We start from the raw sequence: 20467 nt of genomic DNA, 5'->3' as shown, positions 1-20467 counted from the left end.
TCTCAATGTGATTAAGATAGCGTAAAGGAGATGGAGGTAGTGACAAATGGTGCACGAATCCAGAATCGCTATTTTCATGAGAAGATTTATTAAGTGAACCTGTAGAGGGTATTGCTTCATGATTTTCCATTCGCAATAAGTATGCAAGTTATAGTGAACTAGTAGAGGGTATTGAAAAAATAAGGATTGAGTTAAAGTTAGGAGGTGAGATAAGTTTGGTAAATGGTAATCTTTGTTTATTGAGTAGTGAGATATATATTATATATATATGGAGATGGATGATTATTATATACCTAACTCTTTTGTCTTTTTTTGTTTTGTCTTTATTTATTTATTTTTTTTGCTTATTTGATTATTAATAAGGATGTAGTACCATTGATAAGACTACACACTTGTCATTGTGTTGCTCAATGACAAATGTTAGACCAAATATTAATATCTACGGGTGTACATCGATCAGTTTGGTCGGGATATAGTATATTTTTACGAACCCAATATAAATGTCGGGTTGCAAATATCTAATTGAAACCCGCCCAACGAAAAAAAATAAAAAAGTGTAACCCGCCCAATGATTTTTTTCGGTTTGGTCGGGTTAATTCGTTTAAACCAATCTTAATTTTTTCATTTTTTATTGTTGTTAGTTTTGGGTTTTCAAATAAATAATTTTAAAAAAATAAATGTATAGCATATGTCTTTCAACATTAAAATAGTTATAGTTTAAATTAATGTTAAAAAATAAATATAAATTGAATAAACATTAAAGTATTAAACAACATTTTTCAAAAAATACAATAACATTAAACATCCGTTATGCATCCCCGATCATCCCGACATGACTACTAGTGGAATCACTATAGTTGACTAGAACCGATCTTGGTCAAAGTTACTCGTTGCTTGCAAATCATCACTATCGGGTATCAATCGTCATTAAAATTCGATTTCCATAATGACTGTGGGCGTTTAGGAAGGCATGTACAATCCGTTATTCAACCGCGATCATCCCAGCAAGACTAATAGTGGATTCACTATAGTTAACTGGAAACGATCTTGGTCAAAGTTACTCGTTGCTTGCAAATCATCACTAGTAGTGAATCAATCATCATTGAAAGTCCGTTTCCATAATGACTGGGGGCGTTTTAGGAAGGCAAGTGCGATCCGTTATTAAACCCCGATCATCCCCGCAAGACTATTAGGGGATTCACTATATTTAACTAGAAACGATCTTGGTCAAAGTTACTCGTTGCTTGGAAATCATCACTAGTAGTGAATCAATCGTCATTGAAAGTCCGTTTCCATAATGACTAGGGGCGTTTTAGGAAGGCACATGCAATCCGTTATTAAACCCGGATCATCCCAGCAAGACTATTAGTGGATTCACTATAGTTAACTGGAAACGATCTTGGTCAAAGTTACTCGTTGCTTGCAAATCATCACTAGTAGTGAATCAATCATCATTGAACGTTCGTTTCCATAATGACTGCTAGCGTTTTAGGAAGGCATGTACGATCTGTTATGCATTCCCCGATCATCCCACCGTGACTACTAGTGGATTCACTATAGTTGACTAGAACCGATCTTGGTCAAAGTTACTCGTTGCTTGCAAATCATCACTATCAGGTATCAATCGTCATTGAAAGTCCGTTTCCATAATGACTGGGGGCATTTTAGGAAGGCAAGTGCGATCCGTTATTAAACCCCGATCATCCCAGCAAGACTATTAGGGGATTCACTATATTTAACTAGAAACGATCTTGGTCAAAGTTACTCGTTGCTTGGAAATCATCACTAGTAGTGAATCAATCGCCATTGAAAGTCTGTTTCCATAATGACTGGGGGCATTTTAGGAAGGCATGTACAATCTGTTATGCATTCCTCGATCATCCCAGCGTGACTACTAGTGGATTCACTATAGTTGACTAGAACCGATCTTGGTCAAAGTTACTCGTTGCTTGCAAATCATCACTATAAGGTATCAATCATCATTGAAAGTCCGTTTTCATAATGACTGCTGGCGTTTTAGGAAGGCATGTACGATCTGTTATGCATTCCCCGATCATCCCAGCGTGACTACTAGTGGATTCACTATAGTTGACTAGAACCGATCTTGGTCAAAGTTACTCGTTGCTTGCAAATCATCACTATCAGGTATCAAACGTCATTGAAAGTCCGTTTCCATAATGACTGGAGGCGTTTTAGGAAGGCACGTACGATCCGTTATTAAATCCCAATCATCCCAGCAAGACTATTAGTGGATTCACTATAGTTGACTAGAACCGATCTTGGACAAAGTGGGATTTAATATTAAATTAAACTAATAAAGATACTTCATAAGAGTACTAGGCAACAGAAGCAACGACAAAAAGGACTTTAGGAATCATTTACCTGGCTCTCAATTTTCCATAAATTAAACTTTTATACATAAAATTTATACTTGTTTATTTATATCCTTACATATTTTTATTTCTATTCCTATAAATTTTATAATTTTCATATTATACCACGTAATAATTTTACTTATTTCTCTATATTTTTTTTTTCATCATATTTTCAAATAATTTCATTTTATCACTATAAAAATATATATATTTCACTAATATTCTTTCAATTAAAAAAAAAATCCCCCACTAAAAATTGTGGCTTGCTCATTTCTAAAACAGTAATCACCTTTGTCATTTCCATAAATTTAAGACAAATCAAATTCTTAAATTACTAATATTACTAATCAAAGCACTAAATTTACTTATTGGTTACAAATTAGTCATTGAATATATATATATATACTTTGAAATTTCTTGCTGTGATAGTATATAATTTTTAGAAAAATTATTGTAAAAGTAATTTTTTTTTATCAAGTCTTATTGTGTTTGAGGCGTTGAGGGTTTTGTCATGTATTGCTTTGCATTTATTTGTTTTCTTTTTCTTTTTTTTTTAGAAATCTCTTTGCATGCATTTACATTATTCATATTAATGATTATTATTTCTTATAAATGGTTTGAAGTACACCCATGGTATTTGGTGTAGCTTGGTAAACTTTCCAATTTTATGATAGTGACCATTTTTTTTTTATTTTGTAATATATTTTAATTTCCTACAAACCAAGAAATCAATTTTTGCATGCATATTATTGTTTATTTGTGTATAAAGTAAAAAAAGAGATATATAATACATAAAGTTGTAGGATATATTTGTTAAAATAAGAATGTGGTACCATTGGATAAGACTAAACACTTATCATTGTTTTGCTCAATGACAAGTCTTTTTCCAATGCTCAAAGTTTGACCAATACATTGATATATATATTTATAATAACATTGTCTCCAACTAAGAGCCAACGTCCTCTTTTTTTTTTATTTATATTTTAATTTTCTTATTGTGTTTAAAGTAATATTATATCAGATAATTTAATATTTGCTAAGATGTATACTATATTTATTTAATAATATCTATATTACTTATTCATAGTATATATTCACTCCCTCACGTGAGTATATTACTTATGTATTAAAAGTATGTGATGCATGTTCAAAAAAAAAAAAACAAGTATGTGATGCATGACTCAATGTTTGCTATGTATGACAAATTTATTAGAGGAGAGAGAGGGATGCCCATGTTAAGAAATTAATTCTTTGTCCAAGACCCAAGGATTTACCAAAACAATAAATTATATAAAGTGATTTTGTTTCTGCAAAGAATATGACCGTTTTTATTTTATTTTTTATTTATATTTTAATGTCATTCAAAGGCCATTCAATTCATGCATGTCACTTTGTTCTTATTGTGTTCAAAGTAAAGCAAAAAGTTATATAGTACATAAAGTTATAGGTTATATTAGCTAAAATGAGAATATATAGTACTCTTGATAAGACCACACATTGTTTCAAAAAAAAAAATAAGACCACACATTGTTTCAAAAAAAAAAAATAAGACCACACACTAATGATCCATTAGGTGAAACGTACTAACCTAATAATAATAATAATAATAATAATAATAATAATAATAATAATAATAATATTAATAATTTATGACATTTTTTTTAACCAACAACATAACACATTAATATTATAATAGGGATCATGATATTAATTATACATTACAACATATTAACTCAAACTACTGATTACATAAGTTTAATAAAAAAATACTGATATCATGGATTAGTTATACATTTTAAATACTACAATAATTTTATTAGTTCAACACAAATTAGGAATAACATAAATTTCTTAAGTAACTTGAGTCCATTTTTATATATATTATTTATTGTATTTTAATTTTTTTATTATGTTTAAAGTAAAGCAAAGTACCTACTAATATGTAGTACTAATGATGAAGACTACACATTTGTTGTTGTGATAAGACTACACATTTGTTCTCTTCAATGACAAACTTAAAATTAATAATATATTAATTTTGTTTCTTCATTTGTTTTGTCTTTTATTACTTTTCATTTGTTTTGTCTTTTATTGCATTGCATGGTTTGAAGTACACGCATGGTTTTATTATTGTTTTTGTAAGCTTTCTTATTTTGTGTTAGTGATAAATACAAGCTTTTGTCCAGAGGTAACCTATACAATAACTATATAATATGACCTATTTTTTTTTTGCTAGATCACCATTATTATATTATATTTTATTTGTATTTTAATCACTTCATGCATGTAACTTTATTAAGGGTTGAATTTGCTAAATAAAGATATAAAACTATTGGGTATTAAGGGTTTTTCTTGAAATCACAATGGGTCTTCCATTGTCTATACAATTGTTTTGCTCGACAATTGAGAGTGACATTGTGTGTGTGTGTGTGTATATAAATAAAGATATTTATCATTTGTAATTGCCTCACCACTAAATCAAATTTATAAGCCCATAACTACAGTATTTGTTTTATCACCAAAAAATGACTAAGACCAAATCCATTTCCAAAAACCTATTCCCTACCACTAACTCTTGTTACGGCTCAGCTAAGAATTACAGTCCGGACGCCCATGTATGTCCAATGAACTTAGGGACTCCTTCATCAATTTGCAAGAAATCTCCTCCATCTTCCTCTCGGTCAAGGAGATACCGGTCTCAGGCGACAGAACCTTGCTCCAATTGTGTCATGTTGCAGAGCACTCTTAACTCAGTGAATGCTTCAAAAAACAAATGTGCTGACCAGTTAGATGAGGCTCGAAAGAGGATTATCGAGCTTGCTTCGACCATGTACCAACAAAACAAGCTCCAGGGTCAAGGAAGTGACCAAGTGAAGACGGTGGAAGCATTTTTGGAAGCTGCCAATGACTACCTCAGAGGTGAAGCGAGAGTCCCTGAGGTGATTCATCTCGATTGAGGTCTTGCGAACTCGCCTTTTGTGCACCATTCACTGGCCCCATCCTCTCCAAACCTATGAATGGTCTTACATTTCTCCAAATTATGTTATGATATTTTGTTGTGTTTTCTTATTATGGTATGCTTTATATTGTTTTTCTAAGAGTATGTTGTGTTTTAGTTTGTGTTCACGTGTTTATTAGTAACTTTAGTTAGTATTGAGTCATGTCCTCTACAGTACTCTTAAAAGCATGCATGCATGCATGTTGTAAAAGGGTATTCTCTATCCCTAGTATCATGTAATCTCTTTTTTTATTAATATTATTAATTATGATCTTATATATATATATATATATCTAAGTGCAATTTAAAACTTTAGAGATTAATCTATCAATTATGTTGAAGAAATGTACTGTGCTCTTTCTTTTTTAAATCACTATGCTTTTGAACTACTGTATTATTATCTTTTCTTCAATATACTTTTTTTATTTTTTTCAAAAAAAAGTAATATTACACATCAGATCATTTAATTTGGAGACTATATAGACTATATTTATCCAATAATATCTATATTACTTATGCCTGGTGTATATTCACTCTCTAACGTGAGTATATTACTTTTGCACGAAAAATATGTGAGATTACACTATATACATTCATGGGTATGGAAAATGACATTATTTCTAATTCAAAAGGGAAAAGGGTAAATGACATTATTATTATTATTATTATTATTATTATTATTATTATTATTATTATTATTTTGGAAGGGAATTAATACAATGACGTACGGGACTAAATCATCTTTATCTGGAGATTTCTTATGTGGTAATAAAATCTGGGCGATCATAAAAAATATATGCTCTCAAAATGAAAAAAGAGAAGAAAATTAAACATTAATTATTCCTGTGATTAATTGTGTTGTTTCCAAAAAAAAAAAAACCTATAATACTAAAAAAAAATTGACAACATCACAAGATTAAAAAATTTACATTATTTATCTAATTACCATAACAATATTTATTTATCTAAAATCTTTATGACTAATAAGATATGATACTATGTTTGAGTTCACTAAAGACTATTACAAAACTATGTTTGATTTATGGTAAACATAGATGTTGCTTTAAAAGAAAACAATAAATCTTGATATTGGGCCTAGATACATAGTTAGATTATGGCCCAAAATAGGCCAAGCAATTGACTAGCCTATATACATTTATATTTAACTACAGCCTATATATTAAATTAAATTCTTGTGTTAGTTTCATAAATAACTACACCAACCACACCACCTACAAGTGTACAAATATGAGGACCTCACAATGGCAAAATTAAACAACTAAAAGTAAGTACTTATAAAAAGTTATTGATCTCACTCTCATTCAACTTCTTTCTATAGTGTCATTTGGTAGAGTTTTGGTGGATGAATCAATCACTCTCACTCACTTGGATAGTCTTGTAAGTCTCCTATTACAATTATAAAGGTATGTCTTATTAACACAATATCTTATTTTGACAGCATGTGCTTATCTTTTACTTACCATATAAATAGAATCTAATATTGAGCCATGGATTCAAAGCATGTTCATTCTATGGTTATTACATATGATACAATAACATAGATAAGTATATATTATCCAAGAGACAATCTTCATAACAAAAGAAGTGTTAAACTAAAAGAAATGATTGTGTTGTTTCTAAAAAAAAAAACTATAATACTAAAAAAAATGATAACATCACAAGATTAAAAGATTGCATTATTTATCTAATTCATGAAAATAGATAGAATATTTACTGATGAATATTTAATTACCGTCACAATAGTTGAACGTTTTAACTAATATAAAATTTATTTTTCATAAAATCTTTATAACCAATAAGATGTGATACTATGTTTGAGTTCACTAGAGACTATTACAAAACCATGTTTCATTTATGTAAACATAGATGTTGTTGTAAAAGAGAACAATAAATCTTGGTATTGGGCCTTGAAAACAATAAATCTTTAACTTACCACATAAATGGAGTCCAACTATATTGAGTCATGGATTTAAAGCATGTTCATTCTATGGTTATTACATAATATATATTTTTATAAATGTAGGATTTTTTTTTAGGTAAGAGCATTATTTTTGTTTTTTTGTTTTTTTGTACATATGAGAGTATTTTTTTAATATTTCAATTGGTTAATTAATGAAAGTGCATGAAATTACAATAGAACGTATATGAAAATAGTATGTTTTTTTAGGTAAATTTGTTCTTCACTATTTGCAATACCATTGACTATGAGAGTTAGTACAACAATAAAGATTACTGTTAGTAGTCAAAACAGAAAAGTTTAAATTATGTGTCAAATATTTAAGGAAAGTCATCAACTTCATTAACTTTAATATGTAAGTTAATGTGTTTTCATCATACACTTGAATGACTAATATTCATTTTATTGAATTATTAGGAAAAGTATGACGGACGTAGATATTGCCTCCAACTCTCACTGGCAAGAAATTTTGAACACACTTCAACTATCCAAATCAGTTGCAGAAATAGATACTCATGATATTGAAGGGAAAGAGATGGTAAGTCTAAAAATGTGGGAGGCATTCTATTATACTTATGCAAGATGGAAAAGTTTCAGTCCTAGAATTGACGATACAAAATCCAGGAAAAGTGATGGAGAAATATACATTCGACGATGGGTTTGTAACAAAGAAGGTTTTCGGAAGGAGAAATTTTTGAACATGCCAGACAGGAAGAAGCGACCAAAAGAAATAACACGTTGTGGGTGTCAAGCTGCGTTACGAATCCTTCGGTTACAAAAAACAAATCTTTGGCGGTGTCAAGAATTTGTACCATTTCATAATCATGATTTGGTAATACCATCACAAATGCAATTCACTCGGGCAAACCGCGAGGTTCCTGAAGCAGTAGCTGCACAAGTAATTAGCATGAATAGATGTGGTATCAAAACTTCTTCCGTTGTAGCACATATTGCCCTACAATCTGGAGGGTATGACAATCTTCCTTTCCAACTAAGAGATGTGTACAACAAAGTGGCTAGTTTAAGAAAGCAAGAGAACATATCAAGTGATGCAGAAGGTACATTGGGTTTCTTAGACGGCTTACCATCAATGGATCCTGAATTTTACGTCGAGTACAAGATTGATGACGAAAATCAATTAGCATTCCTTTTTTGGGTTGATGGTATGAGTAGAAGAGACTACATGTTATTCGGGGAAGCTATTGCTTTTGATACAACATACCGCACCAATAAGTATAATAAGCCATTGACTGTAGTTGTTGGCGTCAATCACCATTTTGAAACTTGTGTGTTCGGTTGCGCAGTTTTACTTGATGAGACGGAAGACGCTTAAATTTGGTTCTTGAGGGTGTTCCTTGATTGCATGGGCAACAAAAAACCAAAAGTAGTCCTCACTGATAATGATGAAAGGATGGGATTCGCAATCAGACATTTGTTACGAGACTCTACCCATCGACTTTGTGCATGGCATCTAGGGAACAATGCCACAAAGAATATTAAGATTCCAGATTTCAACAAAGGCTTCTTTGACTTAATATACAACTACTACACAGTGGAAGAGTTTGAAGAAAAATGGGCCGCTTTGTTGGCACAGTTCGGCCTTGAAGAAAATGTTGGGAATTATATTTTACCAGGATCTTAGATCTACTCACAAGTATGTTTATTAACATCCTAAATATGAACTTTCTAAAACGATAAAATAAACACATATAAAGTTAAGAAAACCTTACATTGATGCAGCGGAATAAATGTCTCCTTCCACTCAGATCTCTAACCCTTGATTCCTTTACGTAGCGAGTATAATCAAGATCTGAGCCCGAATGTCCTCCTTCTTCAAGCTTTGATCCTTCACAGTCTTCCAATCTATGATTGAGTTACTGCTTGCTGTGTGTGGGCACTTACTCTTTCACTAGGGTCACGAAAAAGATGAAGGGAAAAGAGAGAGAGAGATTTCGGCCAAGGTAGAGAGTGAGGAAAGCTCAATTTTCTGAAGAGAGAAATTTCTGTCAGAAAGCTAATGAAAGCATTGTATTGTGAATGAGCCATCACTTTCTATTTATAGGCAACTACTAGGTTTAGGTTTAGAATTATTTGGCATTAAAATAATGAAAATAATAATTTGAAAAATCTAATTAAGTGGCCGGCCTAGGTGTTGTAATGGGCCTCACTTAATTTTGCAATTTTATCAAATTTTATCTCTATTTTCTCAAAAAAGCCAATTTTCCAATTCTAACCTTTTAAATGCCAAAACTAATTATTTAATAACTAAAATAGATTATTAAATAATATTGGCATTTAATTTAATTATTAATTAGACATATAAAGTCCATTAATAAATAAATAAACCCAGAAAACTCTTTTCCTTACAATTTCACCCCTGCTTAGTGAAAATTCATAAAATTAGACATAGTCTAACTTTAGAATTATAATTGATCAATCACGAATCAATTAATGAGTCTTACAAGCAGAATGTTCAACTAGAATGGGGACCATGGATCTATATGCTGAGCTTCCAATAAGTGAACCAAATTTACCAAGTAAATTCCTACTTATTAATTCTTCGTTGAATCCACTCTTAGAACTTAGAATTGCACTCTCAGACTTATATAGAGCATATTGTATGTTTCACGATACCAATATACTATCTCATTTAACCATTGTTATAATCTTATTGTGATTTAAAGATCCTCTATATAGATGATTTACATCGAGATGGGATTTCTTTACCGTTCTCACCCCTCAATGTATTTTGCCCCTTAAAACACTTATCTACCTGTAAATGGTGTTTAGTGATCTAATAATTAGTCAGTTAAACAAGAGCTCATCCATTTACTTCTATTTGCTAAGCTCGAAGGGAATCATCACTTAACTTCTATACATCAGTAGAAGCTATAGATTCCATATTTATGTTCAGCACTCCCACTCAATCATACTATCATGTTCCCAAAATATACGTACCACCCTGACCCAAAAGTAGGCTTGAGTTGAGCCCAAGCATATCAGGATTTAGATTCTTTTAATCTTAAGATCAACTACTGATATTGACTTGGAAAGATATGTATAACGGTAAGTTTGTAATATCTTAACTTAGTTGCAATATCGGTCCAGTCCAATGTATACTCCATACATTCGAAACTAGTATACTTTACTAATGTCCTGAAAAGAACATAACACTTACTCCAAGTGTAAGTACACATCATCGTTGATTATCACATTAGTGTAAATCCAATAACACTGATGAAACAGGGACCAAAACTTTTGATTCATATGATCACAATCACATTCCACTGTGTTGACGATACTGTAATTGTGAATAAACATATGATCTGGATTTAACTGATTTTGTGTGTATGAATGTAATAAACATATCAAACATATTAAACCATTAGCATGTAGAATTCATGCAAACATCAATCACTTCAAATTTCTTATATTGATAACTAATCAGATTGTAAAGAGTTTTATTTAGGGCATAAAACCCAACAAACTCCCACTTGCACTAATATAAAACAAACTGTGCAAATAGGTCAATCTGATGTCTTGATCTTCAGATCAAGTGTAGTATATTTGAATCCACCCAAACTTCTGGAAACAAGTTCATAAATACACTTATGAAACATCCTTTACTATATGCTTTACTCATCAAGGGATACTGAAATCTTTACTGTTTTTAAAAGTACATCTAAATTAACAGAAGACATATCTCTCATATTTTAAAATATGTAATTGAGATAATACAGTGTAGACTTTTCTTCAATGATATAACTTTCTGGTATTTTCGAATAGACCAAGTTATAGTTCTTCTCTGGTAGAGCTTGAATTATTATACAATAATTCCTCCACCCCCAAAGTAAGCACCATCTTATAGAATTTCGAAATTAGATGGTGTGATACAAAGACAACTGATACACAGTTCCTTAATATCTGACATATAGATCACTTTCATAAATCTTTCTTGAATATCTTCTAATGTTCCCTATTTGATTACATCTCAGATAGCTCCCACTCAATAGCAGATGTCTGGTTAAATAATACTTTTAACCTCTGAATGTTTAGAGAGTTACCTAGTTTTGACTTTTGTATTAGTCTGAAACTTTAAGTCAAGACTAAGTCATCAACATAGCAGACTAGTATTTGAAGTGAAAAATACATGTCAGAGATTAAAGTAATCAAAATTAAGATACCATCAAATTTTATGAGGATTAAGAATTCTTGGTTCAAGTCATTCGAATGGACTGAACTAGAGTTCTTTATCTTATTCTCATAATTCTGATAAGCTATACCTATCCATGTGAATGGTTAGATTTGCTTTTCAGTATTGTTCTTAAGTACCTATCACAATTATCAACCTAATGAAGATGGGTATAGAACTTTAAAATTCTCCCACTCAATTAAGGTAGTGTGAAACTTTAACAAAGAACTTTCAAAGGTATCATACTTTTACTTACAACAGTAAAATCGAAATGGAACATACAATCAAGATCAAGAATTTATATTGACAATGGCTGACTCATTATATTACTTCCATGTTTAAACAAGATATGTGTTTCATAGGGAATTGTGGAATAGACTCCACCCCTAAGAATATACATATAGGGTACTATGGATAACCTCCACCCCTAAGTATATAGAGATTATGATCCACCCCTAAAGGTTGTAAAGATCATGATTCTCTTAGTGTGATAGAGTTTATGTGGAGTTGAATACTATCCAGAGTTCATTAGATATAAAAGATCGTTGAACTGCATAGTTTTCTTAACTTTTCTCCACCCCTATCAGATCATAAGATCCTTTTATTAAACAAATTCTTAATAATTGTATGAGAATTAACAATTATTGATAAACATAGAAATAATTTCTAGTGTTTATATAATATAACTCTATGAAGAGTTGTAAATATTATAGAATTTGCATCAATAATAAAAACACTTACACATACAAACATACAAATATAATGAGGTAATAATTGATGAAGATAAAATAAATGAAGCTCAATCTCATAATTTGCAATAGGGAATTTCGAAAAAAAAATAAAACTTTATTAATAAAAAAAATATATTGCAACAATATGAGAGAAACAGGGATAAATATCCCTGACTAAAATTTGAAATCCAAATTGTCTTTTAAACTAAAACAATTAATTCAAAAAAAAATTGAAGAGCTTCATCTTCATCTGGACGATTTCACCCTTGGTCCAGCTTGCTGATCCAACTCAATTGAGTTCAAGTAGCTTGGCCTATAAGAAGAAGAAAACAAATAAACAAAGTTAGTCCAGAATCATAAATCCAATTGGATAATAATTCACTAAAACTCTTAAAGTTTATGAAAGGAAATACCTTGTTTCTTTGCAAGAAGTTTAGGACACTGGGGTTTCCAATGACCTTTTTCATTGCAGTGGAAACACTTTCCTTTAAGTGTAGCATCACCAGAAGGAGCAGTCTTTTTCATGACTTTTGTTCGCTTCTTGGTGTTCTTCCACTTCTTCTTCGATTTGGGCTTTGAAGCAGAGGCAACATTTGCTTCAGGTTTTATCGTCCCATTACCATTACCAGGATTATGAGGTTTACTCCCTTTCTTCTTGGGTCCTCCAATCAAATTTTCATAAGTTTGAAGGTCATTGACTAATTCATGAAAGTCAATTTCCTTCTTATTCATGACATAATTTGATGTATATGGTAGAAATGCTGGAGTCAGGCTATTCAAGATAAGACTTACTTGAGTAGCACTGTCCATTTCAGCACCATGATCCTGGGCTTCTTGGAAATAACTGGACATGAGGAGAACATGGTCACGCACGTTTTGATGAGGTTCCATCCGTGCGTTAATGTACTTCTTAGTCGCGTCAAAGCGTGACTGAAGCGATGCCTTACCGAATAGCTCATTTAACTTCGTCATAACTTCAGCAGCCTTCTCAGTGTTAGAAAACCGAGTTTTGAGGGTGTCAACCATGCTAGAAAGCATAAAGTATAGAGCTTTGTTATTTGCTTTCTGCCAACGCTCATACTTTTCTTTCACAGCTTTGGATGCATTATCCCCAGGCACTTCAGGTGACGGCTCAGTTAAAACAAACAAGCACTTTCTCCTATGAGAGAAATATTAATGTTCTCATTCCATTTATTAAAGTTAGATCCATTCAGCTTGTTTTCAGTCAACAGTGATAACATGGGATTCATTTTGACAAAAACAGGATACTACAAAACAATAGAAATCAACAAATAGAAATTAAATAATGGTTTAACACAAAATCAATTCAGAAATTATATGCACATAGCAAGTAGGAATGATATGAGAAAATACTTAAAAAATTCAATCCTAAATAATTTCCAAGGTTTTCAACAAACTGATATCAGTGTCCCGTTTAGGCGAGAGTCAAAGCTACCATCCATTGAATAGAGTTTTCAGCTCATCTAAAATGTTAAACATTCTAGCAACCTTTTATTCGATCAAGATCAGAATCCAGCGTTGTCCCGTTTAGGCGAGAGTCAAGGCTATTCTATCTCATGAGCTTCTACCATTGTTTCGCAATTTGCAAGTCAAATATGGTCGCCACCATTAGGGTGATCTATACCATATAAAACACTTACAAACCACTTATCATGCGAGATTAAACGGTGCGAAATTGCTAATGAACGTTCCTCCATTAGGGAGGATTACTCACTAAAACAAACGCGGTGTAAAACCCACAATGGAGATCGAATATCTTAATAATAATAAAGCTCATTATTTAAAATGTATTTTCTTTATTATTCTAATAAATAAATCTCATTAAATTCTATTTAAGAATTAAAATTCAAAAATAAGAATTTAATATAATATTTATAAAATTATACTTAGATGGTGATTGAAATAAAATTAATTATTTCCATCTTAGTAATAATCTTAAATATAAATATTAAGGAAATTAATTTAAGTTGAATTAAATAAATAATTAGCAACTTAAAAATTTCCTTTGAGAATATATTTATTGGGTTCGAAAATTTAAAGTATATAAAATATACAATTTTCGAAAAATAATAAAAATAGAAAAGAAATACTTCAAGCAAAAATATCACCTATCTAGATATTCTTTTGACTAGTTAATTCAATTTCTAATAATATATATATTTTTTAAATTCATTTATTTTAAATTAATCAATTAAATGAAAAAATCATTGATTGTAGTTGGTCCAAGAATTAATTAAAATAAATAATTAATTTACAACTCAATCTATTTTTCAAAAATTAAAAATTCGAAAATATTGCATAAATAAAATGCAAATTTCGAAATTGATTAATAAAATAAAGAAAAATATATATATTGAAAATTATTTAAATTTAAGTTGAAAAATTAAATTTCAACCTAAAAATAATTTTCTATTTAATTAAGTGTCATGAAAAATCTATAAATATTTAAGTATCATGATGAAAATCAACTTAGATATTTAGATTTTTCAAGTTAATTAAATGTATTAAATTCAAGAAATAATAATTAAGTGTAGGGAAGGCTTAATTATTACTTTCTATTTAATACTAGGAAAAATATACTTAATAAAATTGTACCAAAATTAATTATTTAAATAATTAATTTCACAAAGTATAATTTTCCTATTTAAATATTAGAAATAATAAGTAGTCTACAAATTACTATCTAGAAAATATCTTATTTGACTAAGTATCTTTTCAAAAAATTTGAAAAAATATCTAATTTAAGTTAGATAGAAAAAATCTAAAACTTAAATAATTTCAAATCTAGATTTAATTAAATATCACAAATTAAGTTGTAATTGCTTAATTTGAAGATATCTTTTAAAGTTAATATTTGAAAAGATATTAACCAAAAAAAAAAAAATATCTAAGATATTCCATTTCAAGTTAATATTTGAAAAGATATTAACTTAAAAAATATCTTAAGAATCTTTAATAACTAATGCCTAAGATTCCTCAACTTGATTTAAAATTTAAATCAAATATTCAAATTTAAGTTAGATAAGAAAAATCAGTTGATACAACTAATTTATAACTTAAATAGGAATATTTAATTAAATAAGCTCCAGAAAGAATCTAGTTAGTTAAAATTCTATATTTAATTAAATACAAGAAAAATACAAATAGTTTGTCTAGAAATAATATCTAAACTAAAAGTGTTTTTCTTAAAATTAACTTTAAAATATTAAAATGAAAATAAATTTTCATATATTTTAAAAGTTAATTATGTTGCTAATTCAATTTTATTAGGTCAAACTAATATAATTAACCTAGTAGAGTTATTCAAATCAGGCAAATGGGCCTTCACAATTGGGGTAGTTCATGTGAGGGGGTGCTGGGTTCAGTATGTCGTACCCACTTCTATGGCTCCCAACTCTCACACAAGGCCCAAAAGAGAGGAATTTAACCTTAAAATGAATAACTGTTATTAATTGAATAGGTCCAATTACTAAATGGACCTAAATAAAATCTATCATGGTGTGACATTTTATTTAGCAACAACCTATATGTATATATATTAAAACAAAATAAACATATAGGCTCACACAGGACACTTTGGATGGATCCTATCATGTTGCTAGGTCATACACAGATGAAAGAAGATTGTAAAATATACCTGTTACAAATTATTAACTTGACCAAGGGAGCCATCAGATCATTAGATCTGGCAAAAAGTAACCATGGCTATTTGCAATCAAGTAATAATAGGTTTTAAAAACTTACACACAAGTTTAAACCATATACTCCTGCAACAAGGTTAGCTGGATAGTTGGAAGTAGGATTTATTTAATTTTAAATAAATAAATTTCGAAATTAATAATTAAAAAAAATATTTAATTAAAAAAAATAATTTATTTTCGAAAATAAATAAAAAAAAATTATTTTAAATTTCGAAACTATTTTAAAAAAAAAAATTCAAAATTAAACCTACAATTTTGAAAAATTAGGTTTCAACCAACCTAAATATCATTTCAAAAATTTACTAACTACTTTTAAATATTAAATGTTATTTTAAAAATAAAAATTAAATAAAAATTAGAAAAGATAAAAGAAATATCTTTTCAGATTTTAAATTTAATTTGAATAAATAAAATAACAAAATTTAAAAGTTAGTAAAATATCTTATATCTATTTAAAATTACATGATTATAAATATCTTATTTAAATTTAAATAAGGTCAAAATATCTAAAAAGATTTAATTTAAAAAAAATCTTAAAAGATAAGATATTATTTAAAATATCTTAAAAGATAAGATATTTTTAAAATATCTTAAAAGATATTATAAATATCTTATAAAATCTGACCTTAAATTTAAAAAATATAATCAAATTTAAAAATAAGATAGATTTTTAAGCAAAAAGATAAATACTAATTCTATTCAATTTCAAATTACACTAATATCTTGAATTAAATTAAAAAAAATTAAATTAATTCAAAATGATAATTAGAATTGAATTAGGAATAGTAATAGTATATATACAAAACCATACAAAAAATTGGAAGTTAATTCCATGAAAAAGTATGAAAAATTGAAGAAAAAAGAAAAAATTCGAAACTGTACGGACAGTTCTGCGATCGCAGGAAAATATCAGCACAGCCCCGATTTTGTCAAATCTTCAAAAAATCATAACTAATTCAAATAAAATCCAAATTGAGTTCTGTAAAAGGCTAACTTGCTTAATTTTTTCCATACTATCCAATAAAAATAATTCCAGAAACGAAATCACAATTATTTTTCACGAAAATTTCACAAACATCAATCAATCATCAAATAACACTCAATACAACATGATACCATCCAAAGAACATACAAATAATCGTTTTAAAGTCCAAATTACATGTAAGTAAATCAATTACCATGGCTCTGAGGCCAGTTGTTGGGAATTATATTTTACCAGGATCTTAGATATACTCACAAGTATGTTTATTAACATCCTAAATATGAACTTTCTAAAACGATAAAATAAACACATATAAAGTTAAGAAAACCTTACATTGATGCAGCGGAATAAATGTCTCCTTCCACTCAGATCTCTAACCCTTGATTCCTTTCTGTAGCAGAGTATAATCAAGATCTGAGCCCGAATGTCCTCCTTCTTCAAGCTTTGATCCTTCACAGTCTTCCAATCTATGATTGAGTTGCGCTTCTTTGTGTGTGGGCACTTACTCTTTCACTAGGGTCACGAAAAAGATGAAGGGAAAAGAGAGAGAGAGATTTCGGCCAAGGTAGAGAGTGAGGAAGGCTCAATTTTCTGAAGAGAGAAATTTCTGTCAGAAAGCTAATGAAAGCATTGTATTGTGAATGAGCCATCACTTTCTATTTATAGGCAACTACTAGGTTTAGGTTTAGAATTATTTGGCATTAAAATAATGAAAATAATAATTTGAAAAATCTAATTAAGTGGGCGGCCTAGGTGTTGTAATGGGCCTCACTTAATTTTGCAATTTTATCAAATTTTATCTCTATTTTCTCAAAAAAGCCAATTTTCCAATTCTAACCTTTTAAATGCCAAAACTAATTATTTAATAACTAAAATAGATTATTAAATAATATTATCATTTAATTTAATTATTAATTAGACATATAAAGTCCATTAATAAATAAATAAACCCAGAAAACTCTTTGCCTTACAATTTCACCCCTGCTTAGTGAAAATTCATAAAATTAGACATAGTCTAACTTTAGAATTATAATTGATCAATCACGAATCAATTAATGAGTCTTACAAGCAGAATGTTCTCAACTAGAATGGGGACCATGGATCTATATGCTGAGCTTCCAATAAGTGAACCAAATTTACCAAGTAAATTCCTACTTATTAATTCTTCGTTGAATCCACTCTTAGAACTTAGAATTGCACTCTCAGACTTATATAGAGCATATTGTAGTTTCACGATACTAATATACTATCTCATTTAACCATTGTTATAATCTTATTGTGATTTAAAGATCCTCTATATAGATGATTTACATCGAGATGGGATTTCTTTACCGTTCTCACCCCTCAATGTATTTTGCCCCTTAAAACACTTAGCTACCTGTAAATGGTGTTTAGTGATCTAATAATTAGTCAGTTAAACAAGAGCTCATCCATTTACTTCTATTTGCTAAGCTCGAAGGGAATCATCACTTAACTTCTATACATCAGTAGAAGCTATAGATTCCATATTTATGTTCAGCACTCCCACTCAATCATACTATCATGTTCCCAAAATATACGTATCACCCTGACCCAAAAGTAGGCTTAACTAATAAATCAAAGAACATGAATAGCACTCCTGAGTTGAGCCCAAGCATATCAGGATTTAGATTCTTTTAATCTTAAGATCAACTACTGATATTGACTTGGAAAGATATGTATAACGGTAAGTTTGTAATATCTTAACTTAGTTGCAATATCGGTCCAGTCCAATGTATACTCCATACATTCGAAACTAGTATACTTTACTAATGTCCTGGAAAGAACATAACACTTACTCCAAGTGTAAGTACACATCATCGCTGATTATCACATTAGTGTAAATCCAATAACACTGATGAAACAGGGACCAAAACTTTTGATTCATATGATCACAATCACATTCCACTGTGTTGACGATACTGTAATTGTGAATAAACATATGATCTGGATTTAACTGATTTTGTGTGTATGAATGTAATAAACATATCAAACATATTAAACCATTAGCATGTAGAATTCATGCAAACATCAATCACTTCAAATTTCTTATATTGATAACTAATCAGATTGTAAAGAGTTTTATTTAGGGCATAAAACCCAACAGAAAATTCTTGGTGTCGTACTAAATACAACACACGTGGTCAATGGGCAGAGACGTTCTTAAGAGGGGTTTTCTATGGAGGCATGCGAACAACCCAAAGATGTGAGTCTATGAACAATGTACTCAAGAGATTCTTACTTGCTAATTACAGTTTATGAGAGTTTGTTTCACAAATTACCCATGCTATTGGCACAATGCGCCATAATGAAGCCGCTAAAGATTTCAAAAGCATGCATACCGTCCCTCATATTCCCGTTGGTAAGACAGATTTCTTGCAAACATATTACAAACAGGCTGCCGCAATTTTCACCAGAAACATATATTATAAAGTAAAAGAACAGATTGAGGAAGAGCAACCCTATTCAATTTCTCATCGGGAAGATCAAGGGGATTCATACCTCTTCTCTTTAGCTAGATTCCAATACGGTGAGATAAGACACCGAGTCTTATATAACAAAGAGAAGAATGAGTTAAATTGTTCGTGTTTGTTGTTTGAGTCCGATGGTATTCCATGCAAGCATATATGGTGTGTAATGAAAAGTCTTGACATTCGAGTTATACCAGAATCCTTAATATTAACTCGTTGGCGAAAGGATGTCAAGACTTCTTCCTCTACACAAGTTGGTGAACACTCATCCGAGCATCAAAAGATGACCCAATTGTCAAGGTAAATTAAAATTAAATTAGCAAATAAAATTCTTTTATTCTTATTCTATTAGTGTTTTAATTATGATTCATATGATTGTTCAGGTTTGGAGCGCTCAATGCTTATTCAAACTCAATGAATTTCTTTGCATCACACTCAGAAGCAACATTCCAAATGGCAAAGATGGAGTTGGAAAAACTTAATACCATCTTTAGGGCGTCTTACGAGGAGGGACAGAATAGCCAAAACTCACAACCAACCACAACATATCGTGATAATCCAAACATAATCCAAGATCCTGTAAGAGTGAGGACGAAGGGCATGGCCTCAACGAATTCTAGAAAAGGAACAAATGATGGAGTACAAGGAGGTAGGCAATGCACACTTTGTGGAGGTCGAGATCATAATAAACGAACTTGTATGAGAAGGACAGGGGTCTAAAACTCATACAAGACCATGATCATCTTCCACCCATGCATGTTAAATACATTCCACAGTAAAAAAGACTAGTCCCCATTCTTAAGCCTTCAATGAAACATCTAATTCTTATTTTATATTGTTATTATCATTTAATTATGTGAGACCATTAGTTGTCATTCAACCAACTTATATGTAAGACTACTTCAATTCAACATATATGTCATGGTATTGTGGCTTTATTATAGTGAATAGTTTGAGATAGCTAGATTACTTATGCATAAAATCTAATGTTAAATTATAC

At 30.0% G+C, this 20467-nt stretch overlaps 2 protein-coding genes across 2 annotated transcripts; both read left to right on the top strand.

Moving 5' to 3' along the window:
• Positions 1 to 7775: 7775 nt before the first annotated feature.
• LOC133039339 (protein FAR1-RELATED SEQUENCE 5-like) lies at positions 7776 to 8684 on the top strand. The gene has a single exon (XM_061118209.1). The coding sequence runs from the start codon at positions 7776 to 7778 to the stop codon at positions 8682 to 8684; it is 909 nt and encodes a 302-aa protein (XP_060974192.1).
• Positions 8685 to 19294: 10610 nt separating this feature from the next.
• On the top strand, positions 19295 to 20187 carry LOC133039338 (protein FAR1-RELATED SEQUENCE 3-like). The gene is made up of 2 exons (XM_061118208.1): positions 19295 to 19767; positions 19851 to 20187. The coding sequence occupies exons 1-2, from the start codon at positions 19295 to 19297 to the stop codon at positions 20185 to 20187; spliced, it is 810 nt and encodes a 269-aa protein (XP_060974191.1).
• The last annotated feature ends 280 nt before the right edge of the window (positions 20188 to 20467 follow it).

The sequence above is a fragment of the Cannabis sativa genome, chromosome 6 (assembly GCF_029168945.1).
Source record: "Cannabis sativa cultivar Pink pepper isolate KNU-18-1 chromosome 6, ASM2916894v1, whole genome shotgun sequence".
Taxonomy (NCBI): domain Eukaryota; kingdom Viridiplantae; phylum Streptophyta; class Magnoliopsida; order Rosales; family Cannabaceae; genus Cannabis; species Cannabis sativa.
This window is presented reverse-complemented; position numbering and strand designations above follow the sequence as displayed.

Coding starts and splice junctions, on each gene's coding strand:
- LOC133039339 (XM_061118209.1), top strand. CDS start 7,776: ATGACGGACGTAGATATTGCCTCCAACTCTCACTGGCAAGAAATTTTG.
- LOC133039338 (XM_061118208.1), top strand. CDS start 19,295: ATGCGCCATAATGAAGCCGCTAAAGATTTCAAAAGCATGCATACCGTC. Junction 19,768..19,850: donor AAGATGACCCAATTGTCAAG/GTAAATTAAAAT, acceptor ATGATTGTTCAG/GTTTGGAGCGCTCAATGCTT.